This window comes from Pholis gunnellus, assembly GCF_910591455.1.
Source record: "Pholis gunnellus genome assembly, chromosome: 22".
Lineage (NCBI taxonomy): Eukaryota > Metazoa > Chordata > Actinopteri > Perciformes > Pholidae > Pholis > Pholis gunnellus.
In genome coordinates, this window is record NC_136549.1 from 4,924,093 (window position 1) to 4,945,250 (window position 21,158).

The 21,158-nt window shown below is 43.3% G+C and overlaps 2 protein-coding genes across 4 annotated transcripts; one reads left to right on the forward strand and one right to left on the reverse strand.

Annotated features, from left to right (window-relative positions):
- Positions 1 to 632: 632 nt before the first annotated feature.
- Positions 633 to 11,403, reverse strand: il15ra (interleukin 15 receptor subunit alpha). 3 transcript variants are annotated; one of them, XM_079183843.1, is made up of 11 exons: positions 11,205 to 11,403; positions 10,038 to 10,247; positions 8,934 to 8,981; positions 8,769 to 8,816; positions 5,377 to 5,586; positions 4,927 to 4,974; positions 4,762 to 4,809; positions 3,501 to 3,623; positions 2,578 to 2,700; positions 2,405 to 2,477; positions 633 to 2,186 (listed from the first exon to the last, which is right to left on the reverse strand). In XM_079183843.1, exons 1-11 carry the CDS (start codon positions 11,308 to 11,310, stop codon positions 2,039 to 2,041), a joined length of 1,185 nt encoding a protein of 394 aa, XP_079039969.1. In that variant the 5' UTR covers positions 11,311 to 11,403; the 3' UTR covers positions 633 to 2,038. The 3 variants fall into 3 exon arrangements, with proteins under 3 accessions (XP_079039969.1, XP_079039970.1, XP_079039971.1); XM_079183844.1 differs by lacking the exon at positions 8,769 to 8,816; XM_079183845.1 differs by lacking the exons at positions 3,501 to 3,623; positions 4,762 to 4,809.
- Positions 11,404 to 11,749: 346 nt separating this feature from the next.
- On the forward strand, positions 11,750 to 18,157 carry rbm17 (RNA binding motif protein 17). Its single transcript, XM_079183842.1, has 13 exons — positions 11,750 to 11,866; positions 12,208 to 12,353; positions 12,689 to 12,805; positions 13,123 to 13,289; positions 13,519 to 13,631; positions 14,233 to 14,283; positions 14,580 to 14,715; positions 14,806 to 14,957; positions 15,264 to 15,314; positions 16,508 to 16,584; positions 16,712 to 16,810; positions 16,890 to 16,962; positions 17,871 to 18,157. Exons 2-13 carry the CDS (start codon positions 12,231 to 12,233, stop codon positions 17,972 to 17,974), a joined length of 1,263 nt encoding a protein of 420 aa, XP_079039968.1. The 5' UTR covers positions 11,750 to 11,866; positions 12,208 to 12,230; the 3' UTR covers positions 17,975 to 18,157.
- Positions 18,158 to 21,158: the final 3,001 nt, after the last annotated feature.

Genomic DNA, 21,158 nt, shown 5'->3' on the forward strand with positions numbered 1-21,158 from the left:
ATTCAGGTAGTTGTAAAAGCTAACTGCTACCAGAATATATATTTTACATCATGACAGTGGAAGCTTTGAGTATGAAACAATATTCAAAACAAACATGAAGTGTCTCATTTCAATTTTGTCTGGGGAAGTGGGGCAGTGAAGGAAGTTTGTGCAGGCGGTAACTTCCTTCTGCATTATCATTCATCGTGGAATGCCGATGTCTAAATATTGCAGAAGCAAACTGCAAACAACTTGGTTTGGCGACTGACATCAGACATGTCTCTAACCACAGCTACGATTGGTCATTTTCCAAGAATTTTTTTTCAATAATTCAAAACTTGTTTTTACATTATTTTTCCTGTATTTTTAGACTCTTATTATTCCACCAGGTTGGTCAAATGTTGGCTATTTTCCAACTATACACCGAAAACTAATAACAGTTCTCATTTTGGACAACCCTGTATCCGAGACAGTAAAAGACACCATTGTAGTGTATATATTGCTTTGGGATGTCACATTATCAAAATTTCACAACACAATTATCTTGGCCAAAATAATTAATGTTAACAAAATCTTTGGGATATCTAGAAAATAAATTAAAAAAATACTAAAATCATATAGCTATCACTCAAATTCATCTTAAATTTTGTTTATTGTGCAAATTACAAGTGTAGGGACAAAAAACGTATGTATAAAATAATGTAAGAGACGCTGGCTTATTTACACAATATTATCCTATGTGTATTAACATGATATTATTACATTTTTAAATTTCAGTTATCATAAATATCTGTATATTTTTGACACCCCTGGACCCTTTAATAAGTGACAAAATGTGTTTTTGTATGATGTGGGTGAACTGACCCTTCTAGAAGACAGGGTTGGACACATAAGCACTAACACACACGCAGGTCAGTGTCCCTGGCTCAGTACCAACAGCTAGCATGTACTTAGCTAAACAAACGACAGCTAGACATATAAGTATCTCTCTGATTCAACAATGTCACAATGAGCTCAGTAAAGATGATAAGAGATGATATGATGAAGCCTAATGCTCTGCTGCTAGCTGAAGAAATGCAGACTAGCCACAGTAAGCTATGTTTGCTAATTAGCCTAGCTTAGTTCAGAACTGGCCATGTTAGCCTTTAGCTCTTTCGGTAGCTACTTAGCTAGCCTGCTAACTTGAATCTATTGCCTGCTCATACAAAATATCAGTCCTTTTATTTCCAGTTTGCTAGCGGAAACACACTTTAATTCTTTAATACTCCAGCTTATTAATTTCCAAAGATACAACTCGAGTAGACTATCGCCATACAAGGCCTTATAACTTCCACAGTTTGCTGTATACTTTTAAAGGGTGCGGTTGGAGTTACTCTATGTACTTAATTATCAATCATTCCTATGAAAAGAGCAACACCAGCAATTAGTCTCTCAATACCTTCCAACGTTCCCCGGCTGGTTGGGGCACTTCTTAGCACCAAGCAAATTGGTATAAACTTTAGATATAAATCTTGAAAAACAGGAATTATTCCTAAGAAGGCTAAATAATTCCCTATAACAGCTGGGCACAACTTTTACTATTAAGTAATAGTATATTTTAAATGCAGCTTAGGTCAGCTAATGACTATTTACAGCTGAAGGAACTGTGAAGTAGGAACATGTCTCCCAGGGTATAGGTGCGGCCTAGTGATGTGCTTTTTAATCGCTTTTCGAGAACAATGGAGCTCTATTGCACAAAGCAATGTGAGCTTTATGAAGCTTTGGCTAAACAGACCATACTCGGTCGAGGGATTCAGTCATTGTTGGGTCATCTTTAGTATTTACATTGGATTTGATGGCAATAAGAGCATACAGAATATCAGAAGTATAAAAAAGAGAAAAAAACGCCATGTTCACAGAGTCGGAGTCTTCAAAATTCAAGTTCCATATGCGCAGATCAAATATTTAGTTGAGATCTGCACAGAGAGAGGTTGTGAGTTCAACAGCTGGAGATTGTGAAAAACTACAAATGTCATGATGAAGCCAGCTATTATGCTCTCTGGTGACGCATAAAAGAACATCAAATGGGTTCTTCACTGCATGGGGACGATCCCACAAGCTCCAGTAAGGCTCTGCCGCTGCTCTCTGTGACAGCTGGGGTCTGTTGAGGGGGATTCATGAGTATCTGTTCTTCTGGCGTCTCCAGTGGGATGTCGCTGTTTGACCTCCTACAGCACAAAGAGAGCAGTGATGAGATCACAATCAGTGAAACGATAAGCGGGCACATTGGACTATACTGCGTGATCTCTGATGGATAAACTGCAACAAAAAAAGAGTTTGCCACACAACAAACAAACAAAGTGTGGTGTGAACATAATTCCACACGTACAAATAAATTGTCCAATCAAACCCTCTGTTATGTTAGCTTGCTTTGCCCGTAGCTCACCGTCTATAACAATAGAAGCCGATTCCGATCAAAGCACAGACGATCACCACCGAAGCACAGCCGATCGCCGCTGCTGATAAGGGAGAAATACTCAACATTAAATGTTCAAACGTACGCACATCACCAGTCTGACTTTTGGCACAAACGGGCACAACAACAGTGTGGAAGCTTACTGCGGGCAGCGGGGGGGATCGCATGAGCATCACGTGCCCCGTTGTCCGAAGGCTCAGCGGTGGTTGAGGTTGCTGTTGTCCGGTGCGTCGCTTCGGTCTTCCTCACATCTTGTTTTTTTCCTGCTGTGGAAAGAAAAAAATGAGTATGATTTTTCCCGGTAGGTCAGTTATTCATGAAGAGTTATGCAGCGGCAGATGAAGGCAGCGTGAGTTGTACATAAAGCATGATCGATCATATGACATGTCCACTGTCATCGAGGGTTTCTTCTTCTTTTAAAAACCCATATTCTGAAACAACCAGGTCCATTTATGTGCTGTTTTGATCATTTTACAGATTTGTGTAAGCTTGAAAAATGTTCACACATGAGCGCCATTCTTACTTATGTACACATTGGCCAAATCTACGTCAATTGTACAATTATTACATTAGCTACAGTGAAATACAAGAAGTCTGGTGACTTTGAAAGACAATAAATAAAAAAAAGATAGAAATTGAAAAGTCAACTATTACCAGATTTGCCATCTTGCCAGTACATTTTTTTAATAAAAATGTCCCTATTTGGAAACAATTACATACATCACCATGTCATTTGATTGATTTAAATACAACCATATTATAGGGCCTCCACTGAAGGTCACTTAAGAAATGACTACTATATGCATCTTAAACTCACACAGAGTTTTATTGACAATATCCCACAAAGCATTATGTAGACATTGTAAATATAGGGAGATAATCTTTTACAAGTGTCCGTCTTACATGCAATATATATATATTATCCACATATATATATATATATCTGACAAGGTGTGCGTGAATGTTCTCTTTCTTATAAGTTTTACTGACACAGGCCCTGGCCAATAAAATCTTCTGACCTGATGCATTCTCAGTTACAAGCAACACGTGACTGTAAGCCATTTACCCTGTGTGCGACCTGACGGGGCCTGCAGACCAGGTGAGGTTGGCTCGGGCCTGTCTGGCTCTACAGGAACTGAGGCTGAGGGGCTTAAACTCTGGGTCATCTGTGGGCTGGAGGAAGCTGCCGCTGATAAGAAAAGACATTAACTTCTACTCATGACTGCTAATAATACTTCGTTACCAGACTTTTTCCTCCATCCACGATCATTATTATTTGTAAAACTACTGCTGAAAAGACAAACTCATACTGGGATTTTTGGGACTCCAGGTGTGTGGGTGTCTTGCATGCATAGACAATTAACAAGTGACTGTGGTACAGACGTACTCTGATATATAATTATACCACTTAATTAAGAACAAAAGATGGAAAATGCATGCAAGGCTTTGAGTTAGTCTGTTACACAGTTACTATTTCATATCATATGTAGTCATTAGACCAATTGTTAATAAAGATATTTATGAGGGAAGCTTTTAAGTATTTTGAACCACTATTGTACCATGAGTACATCCTGCCAGTATAATACCATCATTGCAGAGTCTGATCATATTGAAAAGGCCAGGGGGAAAAGCTCATTTAACAATAGGTTTAATAAGTTCAAGCAGTAACGGTATGTAACAACAGACCATTTTCAGGAAGGACATCTTGACTTGTGAAACATGGAAGTAATTAATGACAATAATATAATGGCTAAGTGACATTTAGGTGTTCTGGTTTGTATCTTTGTGCCGAGGTTCTTCATAATATAATGCAACCAATACAGTTTGTCAGAATTAAATAACTCGTTGGGTCTATAACTTCAGTGGACGGGAGCAGGACGAGAGCTGTAGATTGAGCGGTTTCGCACAGAACTAAATGATACTAACACAAAGCTACGACAAACATCATATGTGTAATTCCTGCCACGATTCAAACAAGATCAAAAGAATATTTGTCTCTTGACGTTGACTGCCCTACATGTTTTTTTCTGAAATAAGGTCCCATGGGGTACACCGGAAGAGGAGCTGCTTCTCCTCTCTATAGGAACATATCAACCTGTCACTCCGTGTGCCTTTTGACTGATTCCATGTGAATAAAGCATTACTCCTACTAGTAGAAGTACTACAACCATTACGGCTGCTGCTTCTAAACATTACTACTAACACGACTACTACAACCACTACTAACACAAGACATTTAGACAGAAATATTGTCTGTTTAGTTTCATCATTAGTAGCCTACTTATTTATTATTAGTTCATTAGTGTTCATGCAGATAAAGAACTCACTGACTGTGGTGGCAATGGTGGAGTCATGGGGAATGTCAGTGTGAGCCTCTGCAAGATCAGACTATTATTATTCATAAATATGAAACAAATACTTCTCTCCGGCTCATTTGACAACTTTACAGTGCACATGCATTCTAGAGTTGTTGTGTTAGAGCTTCCACTTACTTGTTGCTGTGCTCTCTGGTGGTTGTGTTGTGGTTCTGCTTGGGTCAGCTGAAAAACAATGAATAAGAAGCTGAGCAGTTTGTTCATCGTCTGAAATCATATCATCTTGAGTATGAATAAGCTACAAAAAAACCACCAACACCCTTAGTTTGAAACACAGGCTTTTGGTCTCTTCAATCATTTTAGTCAGATCTCCGAAATAAAATGTACTCACTTGGTTGAACGTTCAACAATCTTCCCCAACCATCAAGTTATTTATTTAAGATGCATAGAACATAATTCAATCCTGACACGTTGCATAAAACGTCTACCAATAAAGGGACATCAAACCTCAAACGTATTTACATGTTTTCAAGTCAGATCCCCTGGACCTATCACTAGAAAAAGGCCAAGCTTTCCCACTGGATCGTGGATGTCGTGAATCAAGACGAACAACAAATAAAGTCTTACGTATACACTCGAGGCTGAGGTCTGACGGGAACCAATGTGGAGGATCATTGCCAGTTTGCTTGCATTGGATCCGATCGGAAGTTCCCACCTTCCTCAAGGTACCTCCTTCGCACTTGTAGCGAAAAAACTGGTTAATTTGGAAGCAGTTCTCTGTTGGAGGTAGAGTTAGATGCCTTCTGGGAACATCTGGACATGGACAACTGATTTTGTCTGGAAGAAAAAAAACGTGGCAAAATTACAATGTAGATGTCCACACAGAAGCAGCAACAAGAGAAACAAATTAAATGTTTCAGTTTTACTGACATATTAAATCATCTGACCTGATGCATTCTCAGTTACAAGCAACACACACTGCTATCAACATAGCATGCGTGACTGTAAGCCATCGTGGGCGTTACTATTGTGGGGGACCGCTTTCATATCATGTGTAGTCATTAGACCAGGGGTCTTCAACGTTTTTCAGGCCAAGGACCCCCAAACTGATAGAGAGATGGAGCAGGGACCCCCTACTCTATATATTGTATACAATTGTGTTTTATATTAAACTGGGCCTAGTGCCATGTATAAACATACCTCTTTATTGTGCATTCAATACTAAGCTATTCAAATAATACTCAGGTTCATATATTCATGTTTTTATTTGAAACATGTGCGAGGTAAAGTGGGTAGGGTGGCCGTGCCACTGCCATTTATAAACATACCTTGTCAGCTGATACCAATGCCAATATCAACATTGTCTGTCAATTGCATGATAATCATGCATACAAGCTATTCAAATTGACGTTTTTATTTTAAACATAAATGTGGAAACGAAAATGAGCGATGGTCTATTAGTGCCACTGCCATGCATACACATACATGTTATGCATACAATACTGAACTATTAAAATAATGGAAAGATTCATGTTTGAAAAAAACAAAAAACAAAAATCTAATCCATCCATCCATTGTCTTCCGCTTATCCGGGGTTGGGTCGCGGTGGCAGCAGGCCAAGCAGGCTGACCCAGACTTCCCTCTCCCCCGCAACATTTTCCAGCTCATACTGGGGGATCCCGAAGGGTTCCCAGGACAGCTGGGAGATATAATCCCTCCAGCGTGTTCTGGGTCTTCCCCGGGGTCTCCTACCAGTTTGGCGTGCCCGGAAAACCTCCAGTGGGAGGTGCCCAGGAGGCGCCCTGATTAGATGCCCGAAACCACCTCAGCTGACTCCTTTCAATGCGATGGAGTAGCGTCTCAACTCCAGGTTCCCTCCTGATGTCCGAGCTCCATACCCTATCTCTAAGGCTGAGCCCGGCCACCCTACGGAGGAAACTCATTTCAGCCGCTTGTAGCCGCGACCTCGTTCTTTCGGTCATGACCCAGAGTTCGTGACTATAGGTGAGGGTAGGAACGTAGACCGACCGGTAGATTGAGAGGTTCGCCTTCCGGCTCAGCTCCCTCTTCACCAAGACGGTCCGGTGCAGCGCCTGCTTTACTGCTGCAGCCGCACCGATCCGCCTGTCGATCTCCCGCTCCATCTTACCCTCACTCGTGAACAAGACCCCGAGATACTTGAACTCCTTCGCTAGCGGTAGGCACTCCGTCCCCACCTGGAGGGAGCAATCCACCGGTGTCCGGCAGAGCACCATGGCCTCAGATTTGGAGGTGCTAACTCTCATCCCCGCCGCTTCACACTCGGCTGCAAACCGCCCCAATGAATGCTGGAGGTCACGATCCGAGGACGCCAACAGGACCACATCATCTGAGAATACAAACACAGCTCCTACTGCAGTCGTACAGAGACCGGATGGCCCATTGCAACGGGTCCGGCACCCCATACTCCCGCAGCACCCCACACAAAAAACCCAGAGGGACCCCGTCGAAAGCCTTCTCCAAGTCCACAGAGCACATGGAGACTGGTTGGGAAAACAACAAGGATCCCTCCAGTAGTCCTGCGAGGGTAAAGAGCTGGTCCACTGTTCCACGGCCCAGGACGGAATCCGCACTGCTCCTCTTGAATCCGAGGTTCGACAAACGGTCGGAGCCTCCTTGCCAGCACCCTGGCATAAGCCTTCCCCGGGAGGCTGAGTAGTGTGATACCCCGATAGTTCGAGCACACTCTCCGGTCCCCCTTTTTGAAAATGGGAACCACCACCCCGGTCTGCCAGTCCATGGGCACTGATCCCGACCCCCATGCGACACTGAAGAGGCGTGTCAGCCGAGACAGCCCAACAGTGTCCAGCACCTTCAGCATCTCAGGGCGGATCTCATCCACCTCCGGCGCCTTGCCACCAATGAGTTTCTTGACTACCTTAGCGGCCTCTGCCAGGGATATGGTTGCGGCCCCCCACAAGTCTTCAGGCGCTGCCTCCTCTCCAGGGTTGGTCGGGTTTAGGAGTTCCTCAAATTGCTCTTTCTACCGCCCGACGATGTCTCCCATCCGGGTGAGCAGTCCGCCCCCCCCCCCCCCCGCTGAGAACAGCCTGGGGTAGGCCCTGCTTCCCCTTCCTGAGCCGTCAGATGGTTTGCCAGAACCTCCTTGAGGCCAACCAAAAGTCCTTCTCCATGGCCTCCCCGAACTCCTCCCATGCCCGAGTTTTAGCATCCGCGACCACCGCAGCTGCAGCCCTTCTGGTCTGCCGGTACCTCTCAGCTGCCTCAGGAGACCCCTGAGCCAACCAGGCCCGAAAGGCCTCCTTCTTCAGCTTGACGGCTTCCCTCACCTTATGAGCCACCTTATGTTCGAACATGGTGGTCGTTATGGCCAAACCGTGGCTAGCACAGAAGTTTAATAGCGAGACACCACTCGGGTTCAGATCGGGCAAGCCGTTCCTCCCAATCACCCCCTGCCAGGTTTCTCCATCATTGCCCATGTGAGCGTTGAAGTCCCCCAGGAGAACTATGGAGTCGGCAGGCAGCCCCTCCCACTGACTCCAAGAAGGCCGGATACTCCGAACTACTGCCTGGTGCATAAGCACAAACAACAGTCAGAGCCTTGCTCCCCGCAACCCGTAGGCGCATGGAGGCGACCCTCTCGTTCTCCGGGGAGAACTCCAACACAGCGGCGCTCAGCCGCTTTATTTTTACTTTACTTGCAAAATGACATTGTAAATTGAAAAACATCATATGTGTAATTCCTGCCACGATTCAAACAAGATGAAAAGAATATTTGTCTCTCGACGTTGACTACCCTACATGTTTTTTTTTCTGAAATAAGGTCCCATGGGGTACACCGGAAGAGGAGGGGCTTCTTCCATTAAGGCTGCCGCTTCTAAACATTACTACTAACACGACTACTACAACCACTACCAACACAAGACACTTAGACAGAAATATTGTCTGTTTAGTTTCATCATTAGTAGCCTACTTATTTATTATTAGTTCATTAGTGTTCATGCAGATAAAGAACTCACTGACTGTGGTGGCAATGGTGGAGTCATGGGGAATGTCAGTGTGAGCCTCTGCAAGATCAGACTATTATTATTCATAAATATGAAACAAATACTTCTCTCCGGCTCATTTGACAACTTTACAGTGCACATGCATTCTAGAGTTGTTGTGTTAGAGCTTCCACTTACTTGTTGCTGTGCTCTCTGGTGGTTGTGTTGTGGTTCTGCTTGGGTCAGCTGAAAAACAATGAATAAGAAGCTGAGCAGTTTGTTCATCGTCTGAAATCATATCATCTTGAGTATGAATAAGCTACAAAAAAAAACACCAACACCCTTAGTTTGAAACACAGGCTTTTGGTCTCTTCAATCATTTTAGTCAGATCTCCGAAATAAAATGTACTCACTTGGTTGAACATTCAACAATCTTCCCCAACCATCAAGTTATTTATTTAAGATGCATAGAACATAATTCAATCCTGACACGTTGCATAAAACGACGTCTACACTGCGACCAAAGTGCATCTTGTGCACTCAGAATGCTTCGGGCATATTTTTTTCATATGGTCTAGGGGAGCCCAGGAGTTGACGATCTCTAGAAGTGAGTTTCAGAGATGCATCCTAACCGATCACTGTGTGTAGGGGGTTATTTTAAGGTCTACGGAAAAGTTGGCGGGAAGGTTATAACAGAGGGGGGTGAGGTGCAAAATACTTGCTCTTATTTATTGTTCTCTGTCTGCTTATCATATTGTGGTTAATGTGTTAAGCTGAGGGCTGTGCTGAATGACTTGGACATTTGATTACAAAATCCACATTCGAATGCTGTGCAGGTTTGATTTTTCTTGTTTGTGTGCATCCATGTATTCATTATTTTGGCATGCTGGACGCTTCGCATACTCAGATCTCAGCTAAACCGGATCGGCTATGTGTGACTTTTTGCCCGCCACATGGAGCAAACCGAAGATTTGATCGGATCAGCACGACGAGAAAAACAAACTAAGATGCAGTTTTGAGAAGGCACAACCCACCCAACTGTTTTACAAAATACAAACTGTGTACAGCACAGTTGAACAATACAACAATGTTCTCTGACATGTTATTGAACTTGAGGGTTGGATTATAAAAGCTGCTTCCGTTTTGGATTTGCTTCTGAATTCAGATCCAATAAAGGGACATCAAACCTCGAACGTATTTACATGTTTTCAAGTCAGATCCCCTAGACCTATCAAAAAGGCCAAGCTTTCCCACTGGATTGTGGATGTCGTGAATCAAGACGAAAAACAAATAAAATCTTACGTATACACTCGAGGCTGAGGTTGGGCGGGACCCAATGTGGAGGATCATTGCCAGTTTGCTTGCATTTGATCAAATTGGAAGTTCCCACCTTCCTCAAGTTACCGACTTCGCACTTGTAGCGAAAAGTCTGGTTAATTTGGAAGCAGTTCTCTGTTGGAGGTAGAGTTAGATGCCTTCTGGGAACATCTGGACATGGACAACTGATTTTGTCTGGAAGAAAAAAACATCATGTAGCAGAATTGCAATATACATGTATGCTGTATGTCCACACAGAAGTAGTAACAAGAGAAACAATAAATAAATAAATGGTTCACTCATTTTATTAATATTATTAGTTAGTTTCAGATAACAAAGGAAAAAAACCTCTGCAGAACTACAAAAGAAGTAGCTGTGTAATGTCAGTGAATACATCCTGTTGGATTATGCAGGGTCTATTGTAAGGCGAATCTGCGTCATTAGGTTTATTAACCTTTTGCCTTACTGTGACTCCATAAACGGTTTTATAGTACATATATCTCTAGATTACCCAGTAACACATTAGCACAGGTCAAAAGAGTAGTTCTCTCTTCAAACTCTGTTTTACCAAGATTTAAAAGGATCCCACAGTTTCCTTCAGGTGTTTGTTCAAACAAGGAAAAGAAAAACAAGAACTTTTTTTCGTGTCTCTAGGTTTAGATTTCATGCCAAAAACAAACCCTGGCGCAGAACTGAAACTGAAATTGAAGTATCTGTTTATTCATGATGATCTCCTTGACCCCTGACCAGTCTCCCAGTTAGATAATATAGCCTTCATTCCTTCAAATGTGTGACTTTCTTCACGCGCATAGGTCCATTTGGTTACCACAGTGTTGCCTGTATGTTTTCTGAATTGCTTGTATTGACTGAATTGTGTGTTGAATGTGTTGTTATAAATGCGTTTGCTTTGTCTAATCCCAGTTAATCACTGACTTCACAAACCATCTCAGACCGTAGCGGCTGAGAGGGAAGGTTAAAATAACAATAACGATGATAACAATAAAAAAAAGCAAACAATAATCAATGGGTTGTGTTAGTTAATGGTTATTACATTGCAGTGCCGTTTGGATCAAATGAATGTAAAAGTGAATATTGTTTAAAGGGAGATCTGAACATAATCAAATATATAAAGTGTGTGTATTTTGCACTCACCGTTGGAGCAGCGCGCAGCCCCGAGCAGACAGAACGTCAGAACGCAGACAGGGAATAAAGCAAAAGTAGAACCCAGATCCATCTGACTGCTCTGCGGAGACTTCATAAAACATGTTCGCCAAGTAAACCATGACCTGTACAGATCATCCCCACTGCCCACTGCACCTTCAGTTGCGCCACTCACTTTCGCTTTAAGTACCACTCCTCTTCACCATAGACCGATATGCGAAGCCGTGAATCACGTGGTCTGTAGCGACCTACCTCCGCCCACACTGGCCCACGTTTCGGCTGCAGGCTGAAGTTTTCTTCCTCCACTCGAACAAACACATACTACGATAATACATGCTATGTTATGCGAGGGCACAGAGCTGACATTAAAAAAAGCATTGTTCCGTGTTGTTCTGGTGCGAGAGAGGAGAGTACATTGTAGTCACTACAATGTAGTGTAATACAGTGGTGACGATAAAGTCATCCAGCCGCTAGGTGGCGCAAGAGCGAAAAGTGCCGTCGAGCGACTGGACTGTCGCGCTTAGTTTTGTTGTTGTGCTGTCGGCTTCCGGCGCATACAGCGAGGAGATAGCTCCACATCAAATGTTCCTCTAACCTCGTTTTATGCTGTAGGCACATACATGTAGTTAATGCCCAGGTGTTTCTAAAAAACGGTAGGTTAATAATACGGTTATTTTAAACATAATTTGTTTAGACGCAGACAGTAAAGTAGCAATATTAGCATTAGCGAACGTTAGCTAAATTGATGTTTAGCCAGTTTCTCCTGGTCTGCTTGAGTTTAAGATGGGTCTACATTAACTAAATATAGCAAGTGATAAGTAACAAATATTTCGACACGTCGTTGCATTGAACCTTTAATGAATAAAACATTTGGAGACAACAAAAGTGAACCAGCTTTTCAATTAGGCTGCTGCTAAGGTACAGACTCAATTTCTGTCCAAGTATTGCAGAACGAAATGATGCTAACGTTAAATCAAATGAAACGTGTCTGCAGGAAACGGGCACTGACGGGCAGCGATGTCGCTGTATGATGACCTCGGCGTGGGCGCCAGTGACACCAAGACCGAAGGCTGGTCCAAGAACTTCAAGCTGCTGCAGTCCCAGCTGAAGGTGAAGAAGGCGGCTCTGACTCAGGCCAAGGTGGGTAACGTTACGTGCAGTACAAGTACAGTGCACACGAACAATACATGGAGAATGAAGGAGAAACACGTCTGTCATAGAGAGGATACCTTGTTTATATTAATGAAAAAAAGAGAGTGCATATACAGTAGAGATTATAAGCGGCGTTGAATAACATGTAACCAAGCAAATGTAAAATTTAGAAAAAGTGTTCAGAATGACAAACAACTGCAACATTGAAACACTGTGAATCCAATGTGGTCTTATTCAATGAGTTTGTTTTTGTGTGTGTGTGTGTGTGTGTGTGTGTGTGTGTGTGTGTGTGTGTGTGTGTGTGTGTGTGTGTGTGTGTGTAGACCCAGCGGATGAAGCAGACCACGGTCTTGGCTCCAGTTATTGATCTAAAGAGAGGAGGCTCCAGTGATGACAGACGGATCACAGACACTCCTCCACATGCTGCCGCTGGACTTAAGGTCTGTCTTATCCAGTGACCCCGGGTTATCAGTGTTTATGAAATCTTCTGAGTTTATAAAATGTTTGGCATGTTCAAATTGCTTTGATTCGTCTGGATGTAAGCCAAAGACGCAGAGTGAAAATGTTCAGTACGTAATGTTAATAATATGTAACCGAGCATTGTGTGTTGTTGTGATCCAGTTGCATGAACACTCCTTCCATATCTGCTGAAACTGAATGTAAATATCCTCATCAAAGTAGTTTTACAGCTGCATCGTTAGATCTCTAACTCTCTCATATTATGGGCCGTGTGTGTGTGTGTGTGCGCGCGCTTCAGGAAGCCGTGCCGAGTGGTTTCTCTTCTGGCGACGCGCTGATCCCGTTGGCGGACGAGTATGATCCGATGTTCCCCAACGACTACGAGAAAGTGGTGAAGCGACACCGAGAAGAACGACAGCGCCAGAGGGAGCAGGAGCGGCAGAAGGAGATCGAGGAGAGAGAAAAGTACTGTCATGACTCAAATCCCTCGTGGTCTTTTCCCTAACGGTTGCTGTTCAGCATCCGGGTGGCTCTTGATGCATCTGTAATTGTGTGTTTGTAGCATCAACATGGGACCAAACCCAGAAAAGTTCTGTGCGACTTTAGATATTTCTCATCAAATAGTAATCCTGAATACTGAATATTTATCGGAACACAGGAGCTCTGTCTGAATCTTGAACCTGGTGTGTTGCAGGAAGAGGAAAGACAAGCCAGAAGGCGGAGCTCCAAGTGGTTTCTCTCGTTTCCCTGCAGCAGAGGGCGAGTCGGATGAGGAGGAGGACTACGACACAGAGCGGAGGAAACGGAGTGAGTTATTTTACCTCACATGGCGCACATGTAAAGCGCCTGTAGGAATATACGCCATTTGTGGATCGTTTCATGTTTTCAGAGCTGTAGCCTGACGGCCAACTTTTCCAAGATGATTTAGTCATCATTTGTCAGCACCTGACGTAAAACCAAATTCTCTCCAGATGAGTTTTTGTCCATTTTTAAGGAAAGAAATCCATTTTGGAATTTCCCCGTTAAACACAAGCTTATCCTTCCTCACAGAGTCTCTGTGTGAGCTTAACATGCTTTTCTTAGGTTGAGAGTAGGTATGTAACTAGATGAATATATCAAACTTTTTACTATTTGATGAATAGCATAATAATGTGGAAACATAGTAGTGCAGTGTCTGATAAGATACACTGAATTCAGTTGCTGTGTATCACAGTCACCATGTTTCAAACGAGACGAAAACTAAACTTCACCTGTCTAACGTGATGGATCCCCTCTCTCTCTCTCTCTCTCTCTCTCTCTCTCGCTCTCGCTCTCGCTCTCTCGCTCTCTCTCTCTCGCTCTCTCGCTCTCTCGCTCTCTCGCTCTCTCTCTCTCTCTGTCTCTCTCTCTGTCTCTCTCTGTGCACCAGTGATGGGTGGAGCAGCTATCGCCCCTCCTTCTTCACTTGTGGACAAGGATGGTAAGTCTTCAGATTCATCACTAGTCTAAGGAAAGCCAAAATAGAGCAGGAACAGCGGTCTGCATCGTCACGGTATAGTGTTTAGTTAGTAGCAGTTTGTCTACAGCAGAGGGCAGCGTTGTCTACATCGTCAGAGTTTGAGGTGTCTTTAACATTGTGAATGTCAGTTTAAAAATCACAAGGAAGGAAAAACAAAGAAGACCAAACAGAATACAAACTACATGCAAAGAATAACAACAGTAAATATGTTAAGACCTCAGCGCTGCACCACATGTCAGTAACGGTTGTGATTTTAGGCTCATCGTACACCTACGAGGATGAAGGCCGTCCCGCCAGAGGCTCAAAGGCCGCTATCCCTCCCCCTATGTACGAGGACTCAGAGCGGCCACGATCACCGCCCGTACCAACCAGCTCCTTCCTGGCCAACATGGGGTGGGTGGGACACGCACACACAACTGGCTGTTTTTGAGTCATAACTTCATTTGAATGTCTCAACAAATCCCGCTTTTGAACCCCCCACAGAGGTACGGTGGCCCATAAGATCATGCAGAAGTACGGCTTCAAAGAAGGCCAGGGCCTGGGGAAGCACGAGCAGGGCCTCAGCACGGCGCTGTCTGTGGAGAAGACCAGCAAGAGAGGTGGAAAGATCATCATAGGCGATGCCGCAGAGAAACGTAAGTACCGCCTCTGTGCGCGTGTGTGTGTCCTTCCTACCTGTCATCTGCATGAACCGTCCTTTGCTTGTGTCGCCTCCAGACCGTGCGTTCGGTCTCAGTCTGTCAAACATTGACTTAAAGTTCCAACAGAAGCGTTTTGATCTGTTCTTGTGTATTATTGCTCTACACTCATCAGTCACCATCATGGTGTCATTCCAGGATCAGTTTTGATGTTTTACTGTGACTCTGTGTGCACGTCTTTTTCATTTTGTGTACTTGTGTGTGTGTGTGTCTGTCTGTGTGTGTGTGTGTGTGACTGAGCAGCAGGGTCCAGCCAGACAGTTGCTGCTGAGACTTCAGTCGGAGGCTTTGCAGGTTTGCCGTCATTCCCATTTTCTCTATTTCTTTCTTTCATTACACACAGTGTAGCGTCCTGCCCGTCTTTTATTCTAGTGTGTGTTTGCATGTGTTTTATCCATGTATGTGTTTATCTAAACAGCAGTGCAAGGAGTTCTGTGTTAAAGTAATATGGCAATGAGTTCAATAGCCAGCATCGCCCACGCTTAACACTGTAGTCTTCACTCGTTTCGGGATGTTGCTTTGAATCGAGTCTTTGTTTACCCCACTAAATGTATTTGTTGTCGGCCCAAACTGATGTCACAACTGACCATTATTTTCCTTCTCATTGCCTATAATTTGCATTGTTTTCTGATTATTTTCCTAACCTCTAGACAATAATAACATTAGGCTAAATCCACAACGCGCATTTACTTCTACAAATAATCTAGCGTTTACCCTTTTCGGTGTTTGCACGGAGTAAACAAATAAGATATACCGTTAATTAGTGAGTTTTAGAGGCGGTGGTTGGTGGATTTTGTTACCCGCTTACAGTCTTTATGCTAAGCTAAGTCAACCAGCTGCTGGCTGTTGCTTCCTAATTACCGCATACACATGAGATGGTACCCGATCTTCTCATTTAACTCTCTCCAGAGAGCGAATAAGCAAATTTCCCAAAATGTCAAATTCTTGCCTTTAAAGATTAGAATAAGCCCCTTTCAGAACTGCACTAGTTTGTAAGTGTTGGCGACAATAAGACAGCACGCGGCGCAGACTGTGACCTCAGAGGTAGAATGTGAAAGCAAACCGTCAGACGTTCTCTCCCCGTTCCCCTCGAGTGGAAGTAGAGTTCAGGACCCCTTTGTTTCAAGTTTTGGGACCACTGGTCTTTGTCAGAGTTTAGGGACTGTTGAGATGTAATAGGCTCTGTGTTCCTTTGAGCAAGACGTGTATCCCGCTGCTACTTAGTCAGCTTTCTATGAATACTAATAGCATGTATAACACAAAGACAGCAGTGTTTTCAAATATGCCAGACGTTACAGGAAAACCGCGTCGGCTCAGCAGAAACAGTGTTTTTAACAGCTTTGTGAGCAAAAGGCTTTTCTGAATTGTCTAATATATCACAGGAATCAAGCTCAATACGATAAAAGTGATGTTAGCCAGTTCACCAGCAGCCTGTGGACATTCTTCAAAAAAAACAAACACAACTTTGTCTGTTTCCATCCAACCAGCGGACTCTTCCAAGAAGTCAGATGCCAACCCACTCACAGAGATCCTCAAAAACCCAACCAAAGTGGTCCTGCTGAGGGTATGTGTGTGTTTTCCAGATTGGAACAGAAAATGAAGTAAAAAGAAGAGCTTGTGGTGCAGTTTGAGCCCTCATCATCTCCCGTGGTCCCGTGCACGTAGGCCTGATGTCTCTGTTTGTCTCATAGAACATGGTGGGCCGCGGAGAGGTGGACGAGGACTTGGAGGGGGAGACGAAAGAGGAGTGCGAGAAATACGGCAAAGTGGTTAAATGTGTCATATTTGAGGTGAGGAAAGAGAATTTTCAAAGTGCGACGGGGATTTATTGATCAAACGGGACAATCGCAATGACACTCTGCTTCTCAGATTGCAGTCGTGCCGGATGAAGATGCTGTCAGGATATTCCTGGAGTTTGAGAGGGTGGAGTCCGCCATCAAAGGTCAGTATCTTTCTTGTCGTCTCCTGTGCACACTCTCGCATGAGCCCTCCGCTGATAGTTCCACTTGTTCTTTATCATCATCCACATTTCCGTTGGGATTCTGCTTTCAGCGGGTCATCGCCCGGCCAGCTGTCTTTTTTGGGGGTGTTTGGGCGATCGACTTTTATGTAACTGCATCCGTTTCTTCCTACCGTTGTATAACTGCTCTCATAATGCGGGTGAAAGTGTGCCCCGTTCTAAATGGGTCGGCCCAGATCAGAAACAAGGTGAGACTCCCTGCGGTGTTGCATCACACATGGCCCAGCAGCACCGGCGCTTACATCACAGCTCTCAGGAAAGGGGGGCACACACTCGGAGGGCCTCACTCATAACGCATCGTCTTCAAGTGTCACACTGCCTGGTCTATTTCTCCGGAGGAGGACGAAACATTGCATCATTCCAGGGTAGCATCAGGGCTACATCACCATATATTATAGCCAAATAGCCAGTTAGCTTAGCTTAGCACAAAGACTGGGAAAAGGGTGGAAACAACCCTGGCATCATTTAGGTTGGTGTATTTCTGCTCTTCCTGGTGACAGTACAGCAGCATATTTCCAGCAACTAGGGCTTAGTAAATAACCCTGCGATTCAACAATGGGCCATTGTTCGACAAGTGAGAGCTTAAATATAAGAGTCGCGTGTTCAAGTCCCCTTCAGGAGCTGGTCAAAGGCTTTCTGGGACACTTTGGAAAAAACAGCTGAAATGGATACAGATGAGGCAGGGTGACATTATACCATGTATAACCCCGTCAAAGCAGGTTTTCTTTTATTTGGCAGCACTAATCTGATGTGGAAATGTTTTTCTGCGTACTTGGGTACAGTCTGATCTTAACTCTCTCTCTCCCCCCCTCCCCCCCTCCCCTCTACAGCTGTGGTGGATCTGAATGGACGGTATTTCGGTGGGCGAATCGTCAAGGCCTGCTTCTACAATCTAGACAAGTTTTGGGTTTTGGACCTCGGCGAGCAGTTCTGATGTCTCCCTGGGCGCACATCGTCTCCTCACTTGTACATAAAACCTTTTTTTTAATTTCCTGAACAGCATTGAAGCGTCTGTATGTAGTGGTGAGTCCATCTTGTAGATTATTGCTTTTAGTTTCTTTTGTCCCGAGATGAAAAATACCTTTATATCAAGACAAAATAAAGGGTATCAACTATGTCTAGTTTTTCTTGTTTCTTTCTTTATTTATCATTATTCTGCGTAAATGTACATTTTTGTTGTTGAGTTTAACATTTTGAGCATTTCTTACAGTCAGTATAGGAATTAGAAATCAGCCTGGTGACGTGGTGACTGAGCTACAGTTGTTTTCCAGTTTGAAAATGTGAAATATTTCATCCTGGTATAAACACTCCCATACAAACCCATACATGTAACTCAAAACTTGCACACACCTGTCATGGTGCCTAGTACCTTCAGTACCCTGAATTTTGTCTGACATAACACCGGTTCCACGGTAGTGTTGGGACATCCCAGAGGCCCGATAGTCTTAACTTAGCCCTGATGGATTGTGGGAAGGGTGACTGGGACGGTGAGCGCAGCCTCAGCCTCATTCAGATTTATGTAAGCGCACCAAAAAGGGCCCCATCCCACCGGAGCAGATTTAATTCAGATCAGGATAGAAAACCAGAGGAGCAGAGAGGCCCGTTTGAAAGATCTCTTCTCCTCATTCATGCTGCAGGGGTCAAAGGTCGAGGGAGTATGGCTGGGATGAAAGACAGATGTTTGACCGGCTGTTATCAATATGTTTCACATACTACAGTAAAAAGTTTTCAATATTTTCTCAGAATGCTTCTTATCTTTCTCCTGCTACTTTCAAAATGACAAGCTAGAACGACATTCCTTTACTTTGAAAAGCTGGAAATTACAAAATAAAACACGGAGTTCCTTCGTGTGTGTGTGTGTGTGTGTGTGTGTGTGTGTGTGTGTGTGTGTGTGTGTGTGTGTGTGTGTGTGTGTGTGTGTGTGTGTGTGTGTGTGTGTGTGTGTGTGTGTGTGTGTGTGTGTGTGTGTGTGTGTGTGTGGGTGGGTGGGTGGGTGGGTGGGTGTGGGGGTGTGTGGGTGCGCGCATGTAGGAACCAGGCGTGAAAGCGATGCTGAGAGCGTGTCCTGAACGTGCGCCGCGGAGTGGAGTGATGTGATTGGCTGTCAGCGGCATAGTTAACTCCGGTCTACATACCAGCCGGTGTGACTTGAGACGAGGTCGAGAGGTCACGATGCGTTTGGCTCACTGGATATGTTGTGTGAACATATTCAGTGAGTGAATACATGAAGTCAGGGAGTTATATTTCATGGATGCAGCCTTCTGATGATCTCTTCCTCTTTATTCCACTGTGCTGATGCTTCTCTCTAAACCAATTGAATGCATTTATAGCTAAACGTCAATATGGCGCTACTGCAGTTTTAACCACTTTATATGCAGTTATCCTCCAAAGGGTCACATGGTACAGTACATCTGAGGGGTCGTGAGATGATTGATGTGGTTCTTTTTTTGGGGGCTTTTACCTAATCATTGCTTTTATTGTAAAATTCTACTTTAACCACTTTGGTTCTTGAACAGGTATTTTAAAAGGAGGCTATCTGTGAGGTTCACTCTGGCGGAACAACTGACAACTACTGGTTAAATCTTAAATAATGTATTATTCTTAATCAGCAAATCACATGGTTTTTTTTAATGGGGAAAAGAACTGTTGACTATAGCTGCTAAATAAACGTAGCAGAGAAGAAAGTACCTAAAAAGTAAGAAGTTGAACCTAGTTTCTTTGCACCACTGGAAAAATACGATGATACTGATGATTCACTGTTAGGCTATGAACAGAGAGTATAAACACACTTCTTTCAATGAACAGAGAGACGTCATTCAAAGAACATTTCAATACAGACGAAAGACTTAATCTGTGTTTTCACTTGTAGTCAGCCAGGCCCCATTTGGATTCACAGCTATTTTTAGGGAAAGTTGGACAAGACGGACAGGCAGTTTATCCTCCTGAGACAAAATACAATCTAAAACGTGAAAGGTTTTATGTGCATAGGAAAATGATAAGGAAGGGAATAATCTTATTGCATTATGACAGGGAAACCGCTTTCTTGTTGCTATACACTTCATCCTTCCCGCACTCTTTTTCTTCCTTTTGCAAAGTTTCAAAAGAGCCTCACGATCAGGACAATCAACACAAACCAAATAAAGTTTCCCAACCACAGTTTCTCCACCCAAACACACTCGACCGACTCCTTAAGGTGGAAACATTACAACCTGAACTTGTTTTAGGTTTGTTTTTACTCTACTTGTGTTTAAGAAAATAACCGCAGTTATAGTTAGTGAGCTAGGGGGACGTTCAACACATGGATATCACGACAATACTGCCTTTTGTCACACGGATGCTCTTTGTTCAGGTGGTCAACAGGAAAGAGTTTGTCACTCTGTTGAATAAATCCAGTTAAACAAACAGGATATTAGTTGGAGTGCCATAACGCATTAGGTTTTGGGGAAAAGGTTGGAGAGAGTTCAGTACAAGTACAAGTCCAAACTGATGCAACAGAGGAATTTCACTACACTGTTCAAAAGTATTTTCAATTGCATACTTTAAAAAAAATCCTTTTTTACAGTGCACAATCTACTGTAATACTTCATTACTGTTGTAGACAGAAAAGTGTATAAGTCGCTTATAGTTTAATGAGTACATCTTCAGCCTATACAGTATGCACTTTTTGAAGAGGTTATGAAGTGCTTTACAGAACAATAATATAAAGCAAAAATGTAAGTTTAAATGAATGAGGTCCGCATAGATGCACTTTAAGTCACTTGCAAGTAACAGATATGTATTTATTCCATTATGATTCACTGAATGTCAGAAAGCTTTTAAGGTTTGATCTTTTCTACTGTGTTTAAAAAATATTGCAAGGTGATAGTGGGATGAGATGGTCTGTGTGTGTGTGTGTGTGTGTGTGTGTCTCCATTTGAAGCCCGGTGACATATTGTTCAGGTTGAAACTGCAAACCAGCAGAAGCTCAGTGAGCTGTTATATTTAGTCTCAGCCCGGATACTGGAGAGGGCTGCACACATACACTGCAAATTAAAAAACATTTTTTTAGAGAAAGTGTATGTCATGTAGCATATTTAGATTTTATTTATTAAGAGTGTCTGGTTCTGCTTCAACATTTC

Coding starts and splice junctions, on each gene's coding strand:
- il15ra (XM_079183843.1), bottom strand. CDS start 11,310: ATGAAGTCTCCGCAGAGCAGTCAGATGGATCTGGGTTCTACTTTTGCT. Junction 4,810..4,926: donor ACCAGAGAGCACAGCAACAA/GTAAGTGGAAGC, acceptor CTGATCTTGCAG/AGGCTCACACTGACATTCCC. Junction 2,701..3,500: donor CCCGTCAGGTCGCACACAGG/GTAAATGGCTTA, acceptor TTCTTTCCACAG/CAGGAAAAAAACAAGATGTG.
- rbm17 (XM_079183842.1), top strand. CDS start 12,231: ATGTCGCTGTATGATGACCTCGGCGTGGGCGCCAGTGACACCAAGACC. Junction 12,354..12,688: donor CGGCTCTGACTCAGGCCAAG/GTGGGTAACGTT, acceptor GTGTGTGTGTAG/ACCCAGCGGATGAAGCAGAC. Junction 14,958..15,263: donor AGGCGATGCCGCAGAGAAAC/GTAAGTACCGCC, acceptor GTGACTGAGCAG/CAGGGTCCAGCCAGACAGTT.